The 23,909-nt window shown below is 29.6% G+C and overlaps 4 protein-coding genes across 4 annotated transcripts in view; 2 read left to right on the forward strand and 2 right to left on the reverse strand.

Moving 5' to 3' along the window:
• Nucleotides 1-72: 72 nt before the first annotated feature.
• On the reverse strand, nt 73-5,808 carry LOC119600664 (solute carrier family 52, riboflavin transporter, member 3-A). Its single transcript, XM_037951082.1, has 3 exons — nt 4,806-5,808; nt 1,009-2,233; nt 73-937 (listed from the first exon to the last, which is right to left on the reverse strand). Exons 1-3 carry the CDS (start codon nt 5,042-5,044, stop codon nt 737-739), a joined length of 1,665 nt encoding a protein of 554 aa, XP_037807010.1. The 5' UTR covers nt 5,045-5,808; the 3' UTR covers nt 73-736.
• A 2,323-nt stretch (nt 5,809-8,131) lies between these two features.
• LOC119600801 (ferrochelatase, mitochondrial) lies at nt 8,132-9,902 on the reverse strand. Its single transcript, XM_037951357.1, has 6 exons — nt 9,653-9,902; nt 9,189-9,588; nt 9,025-9,126; nt 8,645-8,966; nt 8,472-8,588; nt 8,132-8,413 (listed from the first exon to the last, which is right to left on the reverse strand). The coding sequence occupies exons 1-6, from the start codon at nt 9,675-9,677 to the stop codon at nt 8,216-8,218; spliced, it is 1,164 nt and encodes a 387-aa protein (XP_037807285.1). The 5' UTR covers nt 9,678-9,902; the 3' UTR covers nt 8,132-8,215.
• Nucleotides 8,292-23,909, forward strand: part of LOC119600783 (organic cation transporter protein) — a 35,415-nt gene continuing 19,797 nt past the window's right edge. Inside the window, exon 1 of the mRNA XM_037951322.1 lies at nt 8,292-8,426. The gene's annotated coding sequence lies outside the window, so the exon portion shown is untranslated. The remainder of the gene's footprint in view (nt 8,427-23,909) is intronic.
• Nucleotides 20,031-22,438, forward strand: LOC119600787 (organic cation transporter-like protein). Its single transcript, XM_037951336.1, has one exon. The coding sequence runs from the start codon at nt 20,575-20,577 to the stop codon at nt 22,288-22,290; it is 1,716 nt and encodes a 571-aa protein (XP_037807264.1). The 5' UTR covers nt 20,031-20,574; the 3' UTR covers nt 22,291-22,438.

Raw genomic sequence — 23,909 nt, forward strand, 5'->3', positions numbered from 1 at the left:
AGGCACAATATCGAAGGCAAACTTAGCTTAAACTATTTCTCATAAAACAAAAAGAAAAAAATATTTCAACAGTGTCATTTAAAAATGTAATGGGTATTTTATTAAAAACAATCTTTTTGGACCATTTGTTCATTTGCTATTGTTTTTTTTCTTTTGTATAAAGGAAAATAAAATTAATTTAACTATCGGCAAATATCACATACATATAAAGTTAAGTTCGAAATACTTTCTTATACATAAGTGGGATTTCAGGTATCTTGTTCAAAAACAAATCCAAATTTGCGTTTACTTTGTACTTGTCGTTCATTTACTACAAGACTGTCATAATCCAAAAAATCTGTCAAGGAAAATGGCTTCGAATGTTTAATGACATTTTAATATACATATTTTAAGTAATTTTAAACATATCAAGAGATTTGAAAATGTAAACTTGATTAAGATAGTAGAGTTTAATGTTAATCTAAATTGAAATTTAATTTGTAATTATCTGATATTCGTGAGCTTTAGTTCAAAATCGATCTCACACCGAAATAAACATACAATTTAAAATTTGATAAAGTTAAGTACATATATGAACGATTGACGCATGTTTTGTAGCCCACAGTTCAAAAACCCCAAATTTTGGATTATGCCAGTCTTGTAGAAAATTACCGATATAAAGCTTTTTTCAGCTGTGGTGACGTGATGAAAACAATGAGTTTAATTTTTAAAACTAAAAGATATATATCAAAATGCTTCAACATTCTTCATAAGACGCCGCCGTAAAACTATTAGTATAATTTATTAAAATAAAAATAAGTATTGAGCCAATTGTTGAACCTAATTGTGTTAAACCGCCAGTCCACACCAACGATTTACCACCCTGAGATCGCATTACTGTGGTTATGCTCAGTTTAATGTAACTAACTAAACCTATTAGTAGAGTCCATGTAATAATCTGAAAATGGAAAAAGTTTAAAAATTATTCAAAAGCCATATTTATGTATATTTTAAAATATATATTCTTACCACTAACACTGCTCCAGCCGTTGTACCATATAGCGGTGGGAATGGACTCATGGCGGCTGTAACAAATACATATACTGTCAGTAGACCTGCTAATCCAGTTAGTGTCAATATACTGCGTAGAGAAGTATGAGGTAAGAAAATGGCCAAGAAACACGCCAATGGATTAGCAATAACACTTAATGTAGCTGATAAATGGTAAGCTTGCCCGCCATAGGGAAGGCAGGAGTATGATTGTATACTATTGAAAATGCCATTGGCGAAGAAGCTTATTGTGCCAATTAGTAATAACAAGAATATGTATGTACTAGATGAAATTTCTGGTGTCAAATCAACGTTGACCTTATCCGTTTCAGCAACCGTATTGTTATTAGTTTGACCATTAGCTGCTTCTACACCATTCGTATTTGGTACATTTTTAGTTTCCCTTTCGTATACATAATTATTGCCGTGACCAACTTGAACAGCTGCATATTGCTTTTTCGCTAACTTCAGACGATCTAATAGCAGAAAGCCGACAAAACTTAACACCATCATGACAAATACGAAAATGAAAAATTCCCTTGTACCAAAAACAGGCGGTGGCACATATTTCTCATATATTTCTTGGCCAGTTTCAGTAACATTAGCCAGTCGGCACTCAGCGGTACCACCAATGCCTTGAATTAGGGCCACTACGCTGGGTAATAAACCGCTTAGGCCTTCACCAATAAAATAAGTAACCAAGTAGATTTCTTTAAATCTACCCATGTAGGGCATAAATAGAACTGAGCTCGTACAGGCCGTTAGGGCAGTAAAGAATGTTAACGCAAACAAGGCCACACTGTGTTCTGACCCAAATAGAATTGCTGTTCGACTGTAAAAGAAGGCCGTCAGAATAGCTGATAGAGTGCCCGTTATCAATAAGCCATATATCATATAAGCGTCTTTGTGTTTGGAAAATTTTTGTAATAACGTATATGCCAAAGGGCCCAAATTGCCAATTTGTACCATAACACTCAGATAAGAAGGCAAACTCCAGCCTTCAGGTGCGACCTCTACCAGTAGAGGTAATTGTATGAAGGTACCATTAATCCCTATCCAAGTGCCAATTCCAAAGAATATCGCCAGCAAGTCTACAATGAGACTTCGTTGTTTAAAAATACCACCAAATTTTATTTTCATTTTGCTATGATTTCCTCCACCCAATAGTGTACTAGCCTCTGAGGGTTCATATGGTTCTGAAGACCTGAAAAAATTCAATACATTAACAATAATTACAGAATTAAGATTAGAATAAATAAAAAAATAAGTTTTTCATACTTAAAACTTAAACCTAAAAGTTTATATAGAAATTTCCGCATTGAATTAAAATTTAACTACATAATTTAGTAACAATATTTAGATGAAGACAATCTGGTATTCGAACGAGAACTGACTGATTTTCTAACTATTTTATTACAATAAGGCTTCATTGTATATACACATAGTAGATAAGATTATTCATTCTACTTTGTGTTACAAATGATACTTGTGCAAATAAGAAATATGATAATTTTTTCTTACTTTTTTGCTTTAATATTGTGGTAGTTTTAAAAACGCGAAGAGCATCAAATAATGATTTACTAGAATTCATATGTATGTACATGCGTACGTAGGTCAATTTAAAGTATCTATAAATATGATTTGATGATTTGAAACTATTTAAAAAATAACTCCTAAAACGCAGTTTCGAGTAAAATGTGAAAGTTTAATATCATTTTACAATTCTTTAAATGACGTTTAGAAAAAATATCGTTGTATGTCATAATCTGTTTTATTATAGTTTTGTTTTCGAAATAAATAAAATAAAAATAATAAAAAGTACAATATACAATGCTACGACGCCGATTGTGAATTGGGCAATTATATCAAAGATTCGTATCTTACTTAACCCTTTCCACCGCCATGTCCTCAGCTAACTTTCATATTTTTATTCAATAGTTCGAAAATTTCTTTGATATTTTTTCATTTTTGGTGGATAACTGGTGGATAATTTAATAATTTGCATAATGTACATACATATTTATAAAATACCTATTCTGGGTAAATGTGTTAATTGGCTACAAGATAATTTTTTGATAATAAAATAAGCGTAAAAACATAAATTTTATTTTCATAACAATTCTATAAAAATATAATACTATGAATCTTAAAGATTTTAACATGGCGAATATTTTATAGCATTTAGATTAAAAAAACATCGGATTTTGAGTTATGAACCTTAGTTGTAAATGAGCGATAAGGAGAACGTGCAGATAGGCAAGTCAACTTTAATATTTATACTTTTAAATATCAATTATTTTCTCATAAATAACCAATATTTATTCTAATAAAGTGGCAATTATTAGAAAAATTACGAATTCACGTTAAAATAAATATGATACACGTAAATTTTAATTTTAGGTCATAGAATCCGCTGTGAAATGTTGCAGGCGTTGCGTTTACCAAATCTCATCGAATTATCTATCAAATTGTGACCTGCACTTTGATAACAATGTTTACAGACTTTAAGATTTTAAGCCTATTGTTGTACATTAGACCGACTCACAAAAATGGTGATAGAGTTACCCCCCTCAAAATATTATCTGTTATGTTATCCAAAATATTTTTGGTTTAGTATTGTCCGTTCGTGAGCTGGACAGTTTTCAAAAAAATATCCTATGGGGGACACGATTTTTCATGTTCAATTCAATATTTTACCCAGCTTCAAAAAATCTTTGTTTTATGATGGTTCCCAAAATATTTTGAGTCTATCGATAGCCGTTCGTGAGCTGGACCGGTTACAAAAAAGACCCTTTTTAGTTATATTTTAAATTTTACAGTTTTTTTCTTAAACAAAATATGCATTATATGGTATCATTTGAAAGGGATTAAATCCGCGTCTAAAGGTGTACACAATTTGCAAAATTATGCATAAATTTTATTTATATCCATGAAAAACCTAAGAATTTTAAATCCTTTTGGAATATGACAATTATTAGGAGACTGTTATTTATGATTAACACATCATTGGACGCGCCTTTAAAACACCTTCCAAATGATACCCAATATTGAATATATTGTTTCAAAACAAAACAAAATTTTTAAAAAATAATTCAAAAATACCTTCTTTAATTTTGGTCCAGCTCACGAACGATCATAAAACAAAGCAAGGTAAATTTTGGGAGGGGTAACAAAAACACGTTTTTGCTTTCAATACAGAGTGAGTCGGTCTATTGTACATACGTTAAGGTTGGTCTAGGACCAAAATTTTTGTGCGTTACAAACATCAGCACAAATGTATAATACTATAGTGGTGTAGGGTATAAATATAAATTGCTGTTTGTAATTGTACTGTCTCTTGCATTGTGGATGTGGCACGTGAATTTTTTTAGTTATTAACCTCTAACAGATAAAAAGCTTAAACAGCAAATATTCAAATGGTTGCATTTTTAGCAAAAATTGCAACATTTATAGAAATTTTTATACCTATAATAATATAAAAACCATTCTAAATATCAATAGTTGTTGAATTTATGTTCAAAGTTCCAAACAAAAACATCCGAATTTTGTAAAATGAATAAGTCATGATTATTGCCTTCTTTTTTTATTGATTGACAAACACTACAGCAATCAATTAAACAATTATTACGTAAAAGAAAAATCTTGTTTTAAATGCATGTTATTCACTTTTTGAAATTTTAAGTATTACAAGGTTTACATTAAAAAAACAAATAGTATATTTTAAAATATTCTTAAAATACATACATCGGAAAAATAAGAAAAGTAAATTTAATTACCTGTTTGGATTGTTATTTGCGTTGAAAGTCGGATGGGATGTTGATACAGAATAACTGATCGGAGGCGATGAGGGTATAGAGTAGACTGTTGAGTGACTTTCATGACAATTAATGTTTTGACTGTGTTGTGTATTATTGTGACATTCTTTTTGTTGTTGGTGACTATGATCGGAGTCGTTATTATTTGTATTACCGTTGTTGTTGTAGTAGTTATTTGGACTGCCAGTAGGAGGATTCATGAGTGTAAAATGCTTTTGTTTGTGTTAGTTTAAATTCAGTATCTTAAAAATCAAATAAGATATTAGCAAATCGTATATTTATTACCGGTTTGGAGCGATAAGATTATTATAAATTTATATACAATGTCTATAATAAAATGCTCCGTTGGTATTGTCGCGAGGTTCCAAAACTATTAAGCAAAGTAAATCGACATCAGTCTTTTCTGGATAGCTCCCTGTAGTTGTAGCAGAAATAATTTATTTAAATGTTAATTAAAAATTTAGAATTATAATGTCCGCTATTGAACTTGTAGAACAATTGAAATGTTAGAATCCACCGAATGATTGATTTCATAACACAGTCATTTGATTTCTGTAGTCTTTTTTATTTTCTTATATTTTCAATTAACCATGTGTTTGTTGTATGTTTTAAAAGTGAAAAAATAAATTTGTAGTTTCAAATTTCGCTGCAATTGCAAGTATTTTTTATGTTTAGTCATTAATTTCTTTTTTTTTATAAAATTCCAGTATTTTAAACAAAATTAACTCTTATTGGAAAATATTTTTTCGTTTTAAGCGAAATCAACATTTTTTGTTTTTGATTTATGACTCCAGTATGTTATTGAAATAATTTTTATAACTTTCTAAAGTTTGTTGGCAAAATGTTTTTTGTTTTGGGAACAACGAAAATTGCTGATGGCAATATTTTTTTATTATTTTTGTTTATTTGCATATTTTTTTTAATTCTACTAAATTTATCTTCCACGAGTAGTAATAATCAAAACAAAAACGAAAACATGTGAGTTACCAGACTATAAAATAAACGAAGTAACGGGAATAAAAATTGATGGAAAATCTTGAACATGCAATCAGAGCTTTGAAAACTTGATTCAATTAAATCAGAAAAAAATAAGATCATTGATAATGTGCGATTGGACCAAACTTAGACTCCTGAACCAATTTATTTATTTATTAATTATTAATTTATTTATTCATTCACAATACAAAGCCTATGTATCTAAAAACTACAATCATACAAACATAATTGGCTCCCCAGCCATATATAATAAAAAGAAAATTAATAAAGTTAAATAAAATATCAGTGAATAAGTCCAATAAGTAATACTTATAGAATAATAATAATGTAGGTAGGTAGGTAGGTTTGAGACGAAAAATATTGTTAGAGTGAGATTCTTAACTCGTGAGGCAAGCCATTCCAATAACGAGCAATTCGGACTATAAATGATCTCTCAAAGCTTAATTTGAAAATTCTCGGAATAAAAATCAGAGGATATCTAGAAGACCTCAGAAATGTAAACTTATTACGTAAGACAGACGGAAACCCATACATACATACATACAAATTTCTTTATTTAATGGACAAAAAACCATTCAAATTAATGTGTCAAATTATTAATACAAATTTAATTTCAAATAACTAAGAACAACGCACACGTTTTTCCATCTTAAACATCTAGACGGTTTGAAAAATTTGCTGATGGATTTTTGTTTTCTAACAACTGTAATTTCCTGCTATTTCTTTAACTTAATTTTATTTGTTAGATCCAAATTCAATCTAAATGATAAAATTAAACTCTTTTTAGCAAAAAACTGAGCTTGAGAATCGATGAGTGAGTCTCATGCTGATAATTTCAAAACCCTGGAATAATTGTGCCATGTTGGGATATCTTCGTCCTCCTCGAAATAATTTATTTTGCTGTAAAATTGTATTAATTCAATGTATGCGGTTCATACATTGAATTAATCGGAACTTCGAAAGAAGTTTGGAAAAAGTCGACAAATAGAAAATTTGAATGGGAATAATGGGAACTCCTTAACGACTGTAAACGGCTCCAAATTTTTTTCATTTTTTTTCCATTGATAGTAATTTTAATACGGAATCTAACGATACTATTTTTTTGGTTTGCTCTTTTATAGTTATGCAGTTATAGACGTTCAACAACTGTATATATAAAGTTAAAAATCTCGTGAATGGCTTGCTCGTATTATATAGAAAAGTATTATATAGAAAACATAATAAGTGATTTTTTTGATTAAAAAAAAATAGTTTTCTAAATGTTATATAAACGCATTAGAGTAAAAAACAATTTTAAAGTTCTTAATTTTTATATCTTGATATTATTTCTTTTCAAGTGAAAAGAAAGGACTGGGACTTTCATAAATACATATAATTCTGCAGTGTAGACTTACATAAAACCTGATGCACTAATGGTTTAAAAAGCGTCGCAGATGGAAAAAGGATGCGATTTTGTGAAATAAGTTAACAGTTTTATGGACTGTTTGTGATTTTTTCAAATAATTATTCAGTTATGTTAATTTTTTTATTTTATCCCACAGAGAAAAATTCCAAACATTTTGTGAAATAATTAAAAAGTTTTATGAACTTTTTGTTGTATTCTCTGGAAAAGCGTCGCAAACGAAAAATAGCAGGACGTCAGTTATGTTAATTTTTTTTATTTTATCCCACAGAGAAAAATTCCAAACATTTTGTGAAATAATTAAAAAGTTTTATGAACTTATTGTTGTATTAATTTAAAAAAAATATTTAAACTAAGTTTTTAATTCAATAATTCTAAGGCATTTAAATGGGCTAGGAATTTGCAATGTACATCAAATGAAAGCTCATTCTATCTCCTATTCAATATTTCGTTTTATATGCTGTGTTCATATCGTAAATTAAAGAGAAATTCTTAAATTTGCATACATCGTTTGAAAGCTTTTCAAAAAATATTTAAAAAGTAAAATTTGGATAGATAGTGCGGAAGATATTCTACATTATATTATAAATCATTAAATGTCCGTAACTCCTAAACTAAATGAGAGCAAGAATAAATGTTTACACCAAACAATTTTGAATTAAGTTTGCTACAGCTGGTTAAAATAATGGAATTATACAAACTATATTTATCAAACTGAGAAAGTATTTTAAATTTTTACAAAAGAATTGATTCTTTTAAGCTGTATTTAATTATTATAGACTAATCTGGCAGCACACTTAATAGTTTATTGTTAGATCTGGCAACACTAAAAACATTTACCGCTTAAAATTTTTGTTTTCATTTTCTATGTTTATTTTTCAAAAGTGATAGAGAGATATTAGTGCAATATTTATTTCGAAAGAGTAAAATAAAACAATTATTTAATGAACCCAATTAACCAAAATAGTACAGTTTAACGTGAACAGATTTCCTTATACCATTTCTTGCTATCGCGACATCTTGGATTGACGCACATTGGACAGCGCATTAAAAATTTTGGATTAACGGTTTGATCTTGTGTCAAGTGTTCCGCCACAATGCTACTAAGAGCATTAATAAACAAAGGGTGGTCATTTGGTGCAGCAGCTCTACGCATTTCCTCAACACCCACCTGTAAGACAAAGGTATGTTATTTTTTAACTTATGTATGAATGAAGAATTCAAATCACCTCTTTTGCTAATTCATCACAATATTCAATATCCAGTTCATGCAAAGTTTCAATATGTTCGTTAACAAACGCAATTGGTACCAAAATAAAATTCTTTAAGCCTTGTTTTACATAGCCCTAAAAACGATTAATGTAATAAGAACACTCAGATTTAGTATTAAGAGATAACAAACTTTAATAGCATCATCAGTTGCTGGTGCCAACCAGGGCAGTGGTCCCACTTTTGATTGCCACGCCAAACTGTAGGGATTGGTGTTACCCAATTCCTTCATGACCATATGTACACTTGCTCCTATTTCTGAGGGATAAGGATCTCCACGATTTACTGCTTTCAAAGGTAGAGAATGAGCAGTAAAAAGAATAACTACATCATTGCGTTTAGTCTCACAAAATTTATCCAATTCTTCCCGAATACGATCGGCAAATGTTTTAATCAGCAAGGGATGCGAACCCCAGCGATCAATGACACTCCATTTGATATTTGATGGCAGAGACCTACGAAATAAGCTATGACTCAACACTATTTAAAACACATGTATATATTACAAATTACCTTTTACGATAGTGTTGGTAAATGGAATTAAAACTTGAACCAGAAGTTGCACAACTATATTGAGGATACTGAGAAAATAATACTATTCTCTCGGGTTTATCTCTGAAATAATAGTAATGGCTTATGAATTTAAAACATCACAGTTAATGCATTTAAAGTTTTACTTTTCAATTTTCTCTAAAGTATCTTCTGTTAAAGGATTCACATAACGAAAACCGACGTAATGTTTATGTGGTGCTGTTTCTGGTGATAAGCGATCCAATTCCTTACACATTAGTTCACCTTGTAGGTCTGTCCATTTTAAAATTGGAGAACCACCTCCGATTTCTTGATACTTCTTTTGAACTTCAGGAGTACGTCTCTGAGCAATCCAAGGTCCCAATTTACTTTGTACCGGTAATTGTATCATATCCCTATCAGTCATTATGCGTAACAAATAATCATGTACTTGATCTGTTGTCTGAGGTCCACCCATGTTTAGCATGAGTACAGCTGTTTTTGGATTAACCTCTCTTTTAATAGTTGTGCTAAAGTTGACACCATTTTTAAGTGCTGTAGTAATACCTACAATCCAGAAAAGATATGCTTGGTTAAACTTTAAACATATTAGTTTCGTAATATTCTTTACCGGAAAACTGCTTTAATTTTAACATCTTAAAATGCACCGTTCACTCAAGGAATACTGTTAGCAGCTAGATAAGATTTCTCTTGTATATTTTATATTGTATGCAGTGCTAAATAAAATGCCAATTAGCCTAGTTTCCATGCAAATGCAAAAACTACTTGTGTAATTGTAGGAATATGTGAAAACTTCAAGTAATGGCGAATACGCATAGCAAAACAAAACCATTAATTAGAAAGGTTACCATATCAATGAAGATATTTGTTCCTCCACCGCAGCGCTTGGTGATTTTTAAAGCAGGTCGCACTAGGGATGCCAACCCTTGGAATTTTTGTGATTGGGGATATTTTATACATATCTTCGGTATATTATTTTGAAACCTATGCTAAAAATTCGTACAGGTTTATAGAAAATTTTCACCACTGATTTTATTATATATTTGGAATAAGACTACTTATTTTATAAACAAATGTTGTAAATTGTCTAAAGAATAGTATCGGAAAAGTTTTTATATCCACTTTAATTTCGACAGAAATATCCCTACAGTACGAAAAGTGCCAATTGGCATCATTCACTAGTTATATTACCGCATTTCGAACTAACTAGTAAATAAAGAGGTCGATATTTTGTCGAAACGTTCACTACATTTCCCCATAGTAATCAATAGTTCACATTTTATTAATTTTCCCATGAGGTTAATGAAAATAAATTCCAGAAAAATTAAATGTTTTAAAAATGTCACTTTGGTAGCCACATGTAGTGCTTAAAGTAACCGCTTGACACCTTTCTGACGAAATGTGATGCTGAAATTAGAGCTTTGTATGAAAAAGAGATCAGTAGATCAGTGGTGAGAGCTTCTAACTACATAACGATAGTTTCAGTTTCAGAAATAATTTTTCCTTTTTGTTTGAGTTTTTGAACTAGTGAAACTAATGGAAAAATATAATGCATAAGGTGGCATTCGGCCACTTTCAATGACATCCTCATGTTAAATTCACCTGTAAGTAACATTGCTAGTGGGTTTAAAATTCACTAGTAAAAGTTTTTAATGGCTGTTGATATCGCCGTTGTCGAACTAGTTCATCGTACTGCAGGGCAAGTCTACATATATTCGCCAAAATTCAATCTTAAATCGTCTGCTCATAATTCGATAATAATCCATTCAGAACTAAATCTGTTTAATAACATGAAATAAGGCAACATTTATGTACTATATATGTATATAATTTTTATCCCAATTTACTACGTCCTGCATATGTCTGCACATACTTGTCAATACCCACATAAATGTTTTTCATTTATGAAGTGATATATCTCGAGATCTATATATACACAGAAAAAAATAATTCATATTTGGAATGAATTTTGAAATAAATTGAATGAATCGAACATGACTTTTTTTCCCAAACCATTTTCATTCAGAATATTAAAAGTTCATAAAATGTATGAATTTGTACATGAAAGATTTTTTTGTTTTTTTTGTTCATTTTCTTTGATTTTCATCAAAAATGCAATAAATAAATAACCGTTACCTATTAATATCTTCCATTTTTTAGAAAATAATCACATATTAGCGAATTTTTATGATAAATAAATAAAAATGCTGGAAAACAAAATATGAAATAAAAAAACCAGCATATAGCTAAACATCCATTCTTCAGAAAATGTTGCATGTTACGCGCATACATATTTCATTGTTTTCAATCTAAAAATCATAAAGAAATAAAAAATTTTCTAAAGAAAATTTCAAACATTTTTTAACAAACAGAAAAATATAAAGAAAATTTTTAATATTTTAAGTCAAGGCTTCTAGATTATGTTTAAAAATATAAAAATGAAAAAATTCATACATTTTAGGAACTTATTCTTAAATATTATTAACTTTAGTCAATGAAAGCAGTTCATAATATTTATGCTGAAACTTTTTTCTGTGTAGTATCGACTTGAAATTTGGGGTATTCTTTCAGAGTAATGTTTTCTATAAAATTTCCAAAGATATATATTTCTTAAACCGAACCTCTTATTTAATGCCAATCGACTTCATATACAATAATTAATAATAAGCAAAAATTTAGTTCAATTATCTTCCTCCATCTAAGAGTAAATACTTCTTGAAGTCAAATTTTTACAAAGTCAAATTCTACATAATGTACATATATTACACATTATGTGGGGTTTTTCTTAAGGTTTTTTGCATATACATAATAATTTTGTTAATAGGAAAACAATGAGAAAACTTACAAAAATTGCTAAAATTTATTGGTATCCCAGCAAAAAAAGTGTGGAAAAAGATGTAGAATTTTCATCACAACTAGTAACCCGAAATTCAGGTGAAAAACCTATGAATTTTACATTAGTGTGTCATTGGAGAGATGTTGTTAATTTTTGACAACTTTGAACTACATCTAATCTTATCTTTAGAAGCTGCAAAAATCCGATATTTGTATGTCAAAAATAAAACACATTCTTTCAATGAAACGCTTATGTAAATTTCATTGGTTTTTCATCAAAATTTGAAGTACTTCGAATATGTTGTTTGTAGTGACTTCTTTTCTACATCTCTTTCCCCATTTTTAACCGTGCTTTCATTTGTAAGGATATGTTTGGTTTATAAAAACGAAAAGTATGCAATCGCATTTTTAGATGTGATTAAGATGTCGTTTGTAAAGTATGACATCAATTATTTTTTGCTGGGATGTGGTCAAAAAATATTTAATTAATTTGTACAGAAATAATAATGTAAAAAATGTAATGTAAAAAATAATAAAAAAATTTAACAAATCACTGGTGTTTTTATTTTGTAAAAAAAATATTTTTGAAAAAAAATTAGTCTTTGATTTTCAGATTTTTTTAGAATTTAGATTTTCCGAATTTTGATCGATTACAATTAGTGAACATTTAGATTTTTGTTACAATTTGATATGGAAAATTAATTGCATTTTTTTCAGAAACTGATATTACATACAGTGTCTCTCATAAGTATTCGAATTTAGGTAAACTATGAAAAGAAACCAAATTTAATAATATATTTTGTGTGGAAAATAAATAAATTAATTTGTTATATTGTCTAGATAGTCCTTATGTTTGATATCACGCTTTTTAAAACTTGAAAAATTTGCCTTGACTTAAATTAATTGTGCTTTTTTAAAAAAAGTCCATGAAATTGCCTCACAAAAGTATGCGAATTTTTCTTGTATTTCATATTTGATCATATTATACGATACACAAATTTTAGAATCGCATGGTTTTATGCTTAATATTGTTTTAAGGGGTTACTATCAACCGCATGGATATATTTTTGACCCATTTGGTCCACAATTTTGGGGGATTTGTACCCTCTTTTCATGTAATATCATTAAAATGGCGATTTTTGGCTATATTTGTAATGTTTTCACCCTTTTTCCAGAGATAAAACCAAAATTTAATATTGGAATGTAATAGAACCCATAGAATATCTAAAAATAATATTTTTTGTTAAAGGGTCCGTACTTAATCGTTCCAAGATGTATTTTTGGTATCGTTTTTCAGTTTCTAATTGAATTATCTGGATCATAAGTCCCTTTTCGTACCTCTAGTGACCATATTTTCCGACAAAGTTGTCTAGTGTATATTCATGTACATATTGGCACTAATGTATTTTAAATTTTCAATATATTATAGCGGTATACAACCCCAAATCATGCCTTAACAAAACGTCATCCTATATAGTAGATTTCAGTTTTTAATACTCGTAACTTTCACGCTTATGTTGCCCGTTACAATAACACTGTAAGTTCTAAATTTTGGTTTTAATTTGATCATAGTAAATAATATTTAAACACATATCAACATTTTTGATGTGATCATAATGATATCGTGCCATGCAGCATGGAGGCCATTGGTATATAAAAATAATGATTTTACTATTTTGAATGGTGCTTCTTCGAGGCATGTTTTGGAGTTGTACACTTCCACAACACATTGAAAACTTAAAATGTATAAAAGCTGATATCTAAAAGAATATATACCAGAAAACTTTCCCCGAAAATAGTTGATCCTAGTATTATAAAAATGGACTTAAGTTCCAATATATTGAATTAGCGACAGAAGAATGATCCGAATAATTTATCTTGGAACGTTTAAATACAGATTCTTGTAACAAAAATATTATTTTTAGATACCCCAAGGGGTCTTTTAAGTCCCAATATCAAATTTTTGTTTTATCTCTGGAAAAAAGGAGAAAAATTTACAATTATGGCCAAAAATCGCCATTTTAATGATATTACATGAAAAGAGGGTACAAATTCCCCAAAATTGTGGACCAAATGGTCCAAAAATATACCCTTTCCGTGGATAGTAACCCCTTAAAACAATATTACGCATAAAAACCATTCGATTCTAAAATTTGTGTTGCGTTTAATATGATCAAATATGAAATACAGGAAAAATTCGTATACTTTTGTGAGGCAATTTCATGGACTTTTTTTAAAAAAGCACAATTAATTTAAGTCAATGCAAATTTTTCAAGTTTTAAAAAGCGTGATATCAAACATAAGGACTATCTAGACAATATAACAAATTAATTTATTTATTTTGCACACAAAATATATTATTAAATTTGGTTTCTTTTTATAGTTTACCCAAATTCGAATAATTATGAGAGACACTGTATATACATTTTTGAGAATATAAATTCTTTTAACGATATTTGTTCCATATTTTATATTTCAATCGTTAAATATTAAAAGAAACCCATATCAATTAAAACATAACATATGTATATTAAGGTGGCCCCGTTTGTATGGAGGAAAAATAAGGTGTCGATGTTCCCGACTAAAATTAAAGTTTAATTGATTATAAGATAGCGTTTCTCGAAATTTTTGTCCTGGGGTCAATATTTGGCAAGCTGGATCAAAGGAATTAATTTCTTCCAAAGGAAAGATTTAAAATTTACATAGATGAATTTAATATAGTTCGTTGAAATTAATTCACAATAATCGTCAATAAAATCTACCGAAACGGTTTTTTCCGTTTTTCAAAATTCAATCTAGATCAAATTTTATTTAAATTTATCGAATCCTATATACGCTACCGAAACATTGCGAAATAATGTAAGCAATAACATAGAAACCGTTATTTACAAAGCAAGCATAACAAATAAGTAGATGTTTGGGATAAATTGTATTAATTTAGTTAAAATGAAAAATTTGATTGATAATAGAATGAAACCATAAAGTGTTATTTACCATTGAAAAGCTAATGAAATTACGCGTATGCTAATGAACATATGAAGTACGGTAAATAAATACAGGTAGCAGGTAGAAATAGAGTTTATAATATTAAAATAAAATACAAAACATAACGTATATTGAAAAACAGAAAAAACCATTTGGGTGTAATTGTATGAGGTTTATTATATATAAATATACCGAAGGAACCTTCATCTATCAGCTCCAAAAATTAACAACGAACTCAGGACAGTCCTGTGAATAAAAATTAGTATCGAAATTGTGCGCAAAGTACTAGGGAGAAATAATGTGCATGGTCAAATACCAAGGTGGAAACCGCTCATATCGAAGTTAATCGATGTTAAGTGTCTTGACTCCGCAAATAGACTCATAAGTAAGAATATTGGATTCTGGAAGGAGGTTATCTTCGACGATTAGAACAAATATAATATTTTTGGCTCAGATGGTCGTCAAATGATATGGCGAAAGCTTGGAGATGCCTTGGAATTATCTAACTTAAAACCAACTGTAAAGGACCCAAGTTGCTCTGCCATATTTTGGGGTTCTGTGTCCGTCCACGGTGTTGGACTGCTAAAATTTATTATTGCAATTATAGACTAGAAGGTCCACTTGTCAATTTTAGAGCAGAATTTGCATGCTAGTACCACCAAAATGGGGCTACAACCCATTCAATTTATTTTTCAACAGAAAAACGATCCAAAATACACGACCTGGTACGTGAAAATGTTGATCATTTACAACACTAAGTATCTTCTTTCACCAAATTTTTAATGAATTTAATGGACTTAAACTCCATTGAAAATTTGTGGTTATATTTACAAGAACAACTTTTAAATCACTCATTATCCTCCAAAACCACCATACGGTTGCTTTGCATGACGAATGGGACATAATAACGCCAGAACTATTCCATAAATTGGTAGAAACGATCCCACGACGCTTGGAAGTTGTTTTTAAAAATAAAGGCTATTATACAAAACATTAATTTCATTTTAATTATTTATTTTTACTTCATAGTGCTAATCTAAATATGATTTATACAAAAAATTCGAATACTTTTGTGAAGCTATTTTTTTGCACTTTTTTTAAAAAAGTTAAATTAGTCTAAGTAAATTATTTTTTTTTTAATTTTTAAAATGTGGTATAAAATTTAAGGACTGTCTGGACAACATAATAAATTTATTTATTTATTTTTGAGAGACACTGTATGTATATAACAAAACTTTTTCGACATTAAAAATCGTTAAAAAGTAGTACATTGTTCTGAGAATTGTTTCTAAAAGTGTTTTTTCGTATGTATATGAATTTAATTTTATTGAGATGTTTTTTTTCTTTTAACACTAATTGATTCTAATTGAGGAAATAAATGATTTTGAGTTGCACAAAGTAATAAAGTCAATGTACACATAGTTATGTACATACATATGTATGTACATACATTTATACCATATGAAACCAACCTAATCATTGTCGTCGTTATGTAAAATGTTATAAATTAATTTCAATAGATCCCAATTTGAATATACAGTTCAATAAAAATCAATTAACACAATTTATAGTTTTGAATAGAATGATAAATGCTTTTCTCTTCGAGCCTTTTATTTAAGGAGCTAAATTATTTTTTTCACTCACATACTTCCATAAATATTTACTCAAACATATATGTACATATGTATGTAAAAAATAAATTGGAATTAAAATAATTAATTTAATTTTAACACGCTTTTATCACGTATATCAAATTTATTTTACATAAAAATTATAATGCCATTGCAATAGAAGACTTTATTAGAATTCTACTATCATATATCGATATTAATATGACCATATGGTCATTTTTGAAAAAACAGAAAGAGTAATTAATTTTTAAAACATATAATTTCCTATTGATTTCCTGCGGGTTTAAGGGAGACAGACCACTTATGAACAAATTCTTATGAAATTAAGTAGAGAGATTTAGGTTCTTATAAAACGTGTTTTCGTGGAATTTTATTGCTTGACAGGCACTTTTTATGCCTGTTGTGAACGTTAATAACATAAATGATCAATACTTTGCAGTATAATTTGTACTAAAATTTCGTGTTACAAACGGCATAAAATAAAATCTCTTTTGATGGTTTGTATTTTGTAATATCGTGATATCGTATGACTGAATACCTCTAAAACGGTGCGTTTCAATGTACTATATACGAGAAAAATAAAAAATGATTTTTTTGAAAATGTCCTCACTTCCCTACCTGCGGTTGAAAATGTTCAAGAAAAAATTTTGCAATCTTTTCAAATTGGGTGTCAAAAATTTCGTAATTTTGAGCTTATCGCGGTAAAAAAAAATTTTTTGTTAGTGTATTTCTGGTCCGCAAATATTAAATATTTTTCTGTATGAGCTAAAAATTACGACAATTTTGACACCCATTTCGATTAAAAGCGAAAACAATATGCCTCTTCAACCCACTAAAATCATTTTATGGACCAAAAATATTCTACAAAAATTTTAAAATTATTTTTCCCGTAATCAGCTCAAAATTACGGAATTTTTGAGACCATTGTCGAAGAAATCGAAAATAATTTATTTTTCATATATTACACAAGGTCAGGACTTTCAATCGCTGGTAGGGCACTGAGGACTTTTTCAAAAAAATATTTCTTATTTTTCTCGTGTTCAGTGGATTAATACGCATCGATTGAGTGGTATTTCTACATGAAATTCTAAAAAAGGCTGTTCCTTGGGATACTCTAATATACACATGTATATGTACATTAGGGTGGTCCCGTTTCTATGGAGAACAAATAGTGTACTGATATTCTCACCGAAAATTAAAGCCTTTTGTCCTTAGTTAGTTAGTTGCCCTTAACTCTGCAATCAGACTAAACGCATGTGGTTCGTGGTCTGGAAGCAAAGGCATAGGGCACACACGAATAATTAAATACTTCGAATCCCTGCATCTTAATGTAGACTATTGCGTTGCGAAACCTCACTTCGACAGACGCTTTCATATCCGAGTTCCTGCTAGGAATGCAGTACCCGAGTCACACTCAACTAATGGTGTAACAAATGTTTACACTGACGGCTCCAGCAAAGCTGAGATCAAAAATCTAGCATGTGTCTTTACGACATTTAGGTTAACCGAAGAATGCCGGGTATCTCTGAATGAGATAACGAGACATTCTAGGATAACGCTAATATCGGTCCCTGGACATAGTAATTGTCAGGGAATCTGTATAGCTGTATAGCCAGGAATGGTGCGATGAGAGGTAAAGATGAAATCGACGCATTCACTGGTATTTTCCTAACAAACTGTAAAAGTCACTTGTTCAGACTGAACTAAATGAAATGTCCAGTCAGATGGTTCAGTGAAACCACCTGTCTCACTTCAAAGTCAATTTGGCCTCTATGCGATGCTCCCAGGTCAAGCTTATTATTAAGCTTTCGCAGGGAACAGAGAAGAATGCTAATATCAGTCATTACTGTATTATTGGTAATCACGCTAGAATAATGGGTCTCGAATATAACGCCTACTGTAGGAGTTGTAATAATGAAAAGGAAGAGAAAACCGTTTCTGCTATTGCCCATCATTCAACGAAATCAGAGAACAGTGTTTCGGCCTTGCTGCTCTATCTTGTGCGGATGACCTATCTGGGATATGCCTAAAGAATATCCTGAACTTTGTGAATCAAACCGGCTGGTGTAAATCTGGAAGTAGACAGTAATAATTAAATGGCCTCCTATGACCACTAGGGTAACACAACGGGACAGCAACTAGGTGGACCATGGTCAAAACAAATATGATCAACAAATTATTGTTTATGGACTTTTTAATTAAAGGATGTAAAATAGTATGGAAAAAGTGGCAAAAACCTAAAAAAGGTTCGTTTTATACTTTAATTCATCTCACCAACATTGATGTCAGCACTAAAAATTTGTGAAATGGTACCTTAGAATGAACTAAATTTCAATTTTGGGCGGGAACATCAGCAACTTATATTTTGGTGCCATCCTAATGTACATACATACATACGTATAATTCCTTAAAAATTATACCTTAGAGTCGCTCATAAAATTTAGTTCATTCTAAGATACAAGTTTTTGTTCTGATGTCAGTATTCATATAATTTCTTGTTTGTATATCATTTAAATTTTTCGAAAACAGAGGTTCGAAATCGCAAATTTTTAATTAAATTTTTAAAATCAATTTAAATTTGATGTGATAACTTTTCTATAGAATTGATTATATAAATTACTTCAAAAGCATAATTCTTTAGAATTTAAATAAATGTTGAATTCATTCCTTCAGGAATTTATACAAGTATTAATTCCTTATTAAATGATTAAAATTTTATATAACTCAAATCTATTACAAAATGGCTTAGGTCAGTTTTTCTTAATTAATTTTGTAAACGATTAAAGAACATTTTCAACATTAACAAAAATATAAATTAGTAGTGCCCCCAATTTGAAAAACCTGTCATATAAAAATTAAAATACGATCCGGGAACCTGAAGACAAATTTTAAATAAAAATATTGTATAGGTTTTAACACAACTTTTCTAATGAATGTATGTATATTTTATATTGTTGGTCGACTTTCCTTGATATACTTAAGAATACAAGAAATTTTCATATAAAATTTGAAGCGGAAATAACAGTTCTTATTGCATACCTTTGCACTTTCTCTTAGCTAACGAGATAGGGAGCGTTTACTTTCTCTTAAAACATTTTAACAATTTTACAAGAGCTGCATATAAAGATAAAAGCAATATTTTTTGTTTGATCACTCACAGATACATACATTTCAAAAATATTGAATTGATTGGTAGTGTATTGTCGTATTGTCCAAATTTTTTGAATGTGAGAGTAAAGAAAAGTGTTGTTACAATACATTGTCCCAATGTTTTATTTTTCTTTGTCATTAAATATTGTGGTTGTTTAAAAGATATGTACATACATACATCATATAAGCATATGCACATAGTACATACGAACATATGTCTGCATGTTTGTATGTACATACATACATACATATGTATTTATGAACGAACATATAATATATGTATGTATGTATTGTATATAAGTTTTTGCTTATTTTCAATAAATAAAACTCTAGTATTTCCTTCAGAAAAAGACACAAATTTTACAAATTCTAAATACGAACAGTTGTTATTTGTGAGTCGTTTAAGCAAGAAGTGTCTTTGGCGTAGCGGTTGTGTTAATTGTTTTCGAATGAAAAAATGTTCGTTTTGAAAAGAAAAAATTGAGAAATAAAAAACGTGTGATAAATCCAATAAAAACTGACTCTCAAAGCACGTGCCTTTAAGTTTTGAACATATTTTTTATTACTCTTAAAGAACTCTGAGCGCACAAATATACATTGCCTCATCCGCAGACGTAAAACCCGGTGTAACACTCTCAACATATTCTCAAAAAATTAATTGTGCCAGTGCTCTCAGCAAATGCTATTTTCATTAAATATGGACTGCGAACACGTCATTTTTAAATAATGTATACATTTATAAACATTTCATAGTCCAAATATCTAAACAATAAATAGAGAACAAAGTATTGCAAAAGTTTTATTATTTCAAATATAAAAACAAAAGCAATAAGAGACTAGTATTTTAACCACAAATATTACCAAACACAACAGTATTGAGTTATATTTGAATATTAAGTGTCATTAAGTGATCCCATTATTAACCGTCATAATGGGATACGACGATGTTATTGCACATTTGGGTGATTTTGGAAAATATCAAAAAATTATATATTTTCTTATCTGTCTAACATCAATAACCTGTGCGTTTCATAAACTTGCCGGTGTCTTCCTGCTAGCCAAACCGGATTTCCGTTGCATATTGCCATTCGAAAATTCAACAAACCAAAATAAAGTCGAATATGATTTACCAGAAAATATATGGAAATTGGCGTATCCAAAAGATTTGTTAGGTGTAAATTATCAACCATGTTCATATTACAATGTAGAGTATACAGCGGAATATTTGAATAGTAGTGAACCGGTCGCTGAAACTGAAACCATAGAGTGTTCACAATATGTCTACGATACGACAAAATATTTAAATAGTGCAGTTACTGAATGGGATATGGTATGTGGCCGTAGCTTCTTAGCAGCCACTAGCGATGCCATGTTCATGTTGGGAGTCTTGGTGGGGAGTATGGTTTTTGGTCAGATGTCAGATAAATATGGTAGAAAACCTATATTTTTCGCATCGCTAGTAATTCAGGTCGTATTTGGAGTATTAGCCGGAGTAGCACCGGAATATATAACGTATACTGCATCTCGTTTTGTAGTGGGTGCCACGACTTCAGGCGTATTTCTGGTGGCTTATGTTATTGCCATGGAAATGGTTGGTCCCAGTAAGAGACTGTTTGCTGGCATCTTTGTTATGATGTTTTTCTCGGTGGGTTTTATGTTGACAGCATTGTTTGCGTACTTTATTCACGATTGGCGTTGGCTACAGATTGCTTTAACACTACCCGGTTTATTGTTTATGTGTTATTATTGGATTATACCCGAATCGGCGCGTTGGCTTTTGTCTAAAAACAGAAAAGAAGCTGCAATTGCAAATATACAGAAAGCTGCACGTTTCAATAATGTGACAATTCCTATGGATGTACTTAATCAGTTATTAGATGATAATACTGATGAAAAGAAACCCGAGACCGAGGAGTCTGAAGTAAAGCAGCCAAGTGTGCTGGATCTTTTACGTTATCCTAATTTAAGAAAGAAGACTTTATTGATATTTTTCGATTGGTTCGTGAATAGTGGCACTTACTATGGACTTTCATGGAATACAAATAATCTTGGCGGAAATGTACTGCTTAATTTTGTGATATCTGGAGCTGTAGAAATACCAGCTTACATATTTCTTTTATGCACTCTTAATAAATGGGGACGTCGTTCTATATTGTGTGGTTGTATGCTTGCTGCTGGCACAAGTTTACTGCTCACAATAATCGTTCCCGGTAACATGAATTGGTTGATAATTACGTTCGCTATGATAGGCAAATTGGCAATAACAGCTTCCTATGGCACCATATACATATTTTCTGCCGAACAGTTTCCAACAGTAGTGCGTAATGTTGGTCTGGGAGCTTCTTCAATGGTTGCCCGTATCGGAGGCATTTTAGCACCATTCTTCAATATGTTAGCTGATATTTGGAAACCGCTTCCACTAATTATATTTGGAGCAATGGCATTTGTGGGCGGATTACTTTCACTTTTGCTACCGGAGACCCACGATAAACCAACACTTGAGACTATAGCCGATGGCGAAGAGTTTGGTAAAGGAAATAAACCTAAAGACTGTGTTTTAGAAAATGGCAAAGAACTTAAAAATTTAAATAAATCGGAAACTCTTCCTCTAAAATCAACAACTAACGATCAAAATTGTAAAAATTAAATATAAAAAAATTATTATTTATAAAGTTGAAATGCTTATTTACGCATTTGGTTTGTATTATGACCAATAAAAATAAAAAAATAAATATGTAGTACATACATACAAATATAAAGAGAAATTAAAAAATATACAATATATTTATTAAATACACAAAATATTTTCCTTATAAAATCGTAATTTAATTAAGCGGCTGAAAAGTTTTGTTTGTCTTTAAAAGTTGCTGCATAAGTAAGTAATTAATGTGTATTTGTATGTATGATTTAAATATTTAGCTTGGAAATTTCAACGATTTGTGATTAATGATCATATAAATATTTTTTTTTAATTTTCGTTTATTTAACTAAAACATTACATGAAATATTATTTAACATTGAATTGAATTGTCAATGTGCCTACAGAGATGTTGAGGCTAAGAACAATTCAAGTCTTTATAAGTATTTTATATTCTTTATATTGAAAAATTTGTTCAAAACTCGTGTTGTACGTGTTATTTTTTGAATAATATTGTGCATGTGTCAGCATTTTAAACTTTCATAACTCTATAAATCCAGAAATTCTTTGGTTATATCTTTTATTGCATTTAAAAAAGCTTTTTTAAAACCCACCAAAAATAACTTTAATATGTTCAAAATTACGAAAAAAAAACATTAGTTACAACAAAAAATATAATTTCCGTATTTTGAACCTTTCTGGTTTGATTCAAAAATTGCTATTAAATCTTCCCAAAACATATCTTAATTGTATATGGTCCAAATTTCATTAAATTTAGCCGTAAGACGTAATTGTATCACGTACAAAAAGTACCAAAAAAATTAAATTTTTGGCCAGAATAAATTTTTTATATTTATAATACATATTAGGCCCATTATTACAACTTGGTAATAATTAAAGGTAGAATTTTATAATGCAGATAAAAAAAATAATTTAGAATTAATTTATTAATTACTAATTTCTTCACAAATGTATTTCTTGTGATTAAATAAATCTACAATTTAAATTTCATTGAGTTAGGACAATATTTACAAAAAGTACCAAAAAAAAAAATGCAAAGCGTTACACTATTTCCCCATTAAACTCTAATTTCCCAAATTTATGTTGTTTAACAAATTTTGCATCGTATATCAATCTTGATCCTATAGATCATTTATTAAGAGAAAACACCAACTCCCCTTTATAAACGTTTTTATACTCTCCACCACCATAAGTGGTGATAGAGTATATATAAGTTTGTTATTCCTTGTATAATGCAAAGAAATATTCACCTGAGACCTAACAAAGTATATAGTATATTCTGGGTCCTTATGAAATTCTGAGTCGATTTAGCTATGTCTGTCTGATTAAAACACCCTCACTTTAAAACTAAGCCGAAGAAATAAATCAAAGTCACTGAAAATATTAATTGTTGTCCTAAACAGTTTGGTATTAAAAATCAACAAAATCGGTCCACAACATAAAAAGTTATGAATAAAAATTTCAGGATACCTCGGGATAAAATAAAGTTTTTTTTCTAATTCTTAAGAAATTTTCTATTCTAATTTATATAACTAATTAAGAAATACAGATATCGGAATTTTTTTCCGGTTCGCTCCATAATTGGTCATAAAGCTCCCATAAAATTT

This window comes from Lucilia sericata, unplaced genomic scaffold (genome assembly GCF_015586225.1).
Source record: "Lucilia sericata isolate MDLA Ls3-8-SP2 unplaced genomic scaffold, ASM1558622v1 Contig000005F_arrow, whole genome shotgun sequence".
In the NCBI taxonomy this organism is placed as follows: Eukaryota; Metazoa; Arthropoda; class Insecta; order Diptera; family Calliphoridae; genus Lucilia; species Lucilia sericata.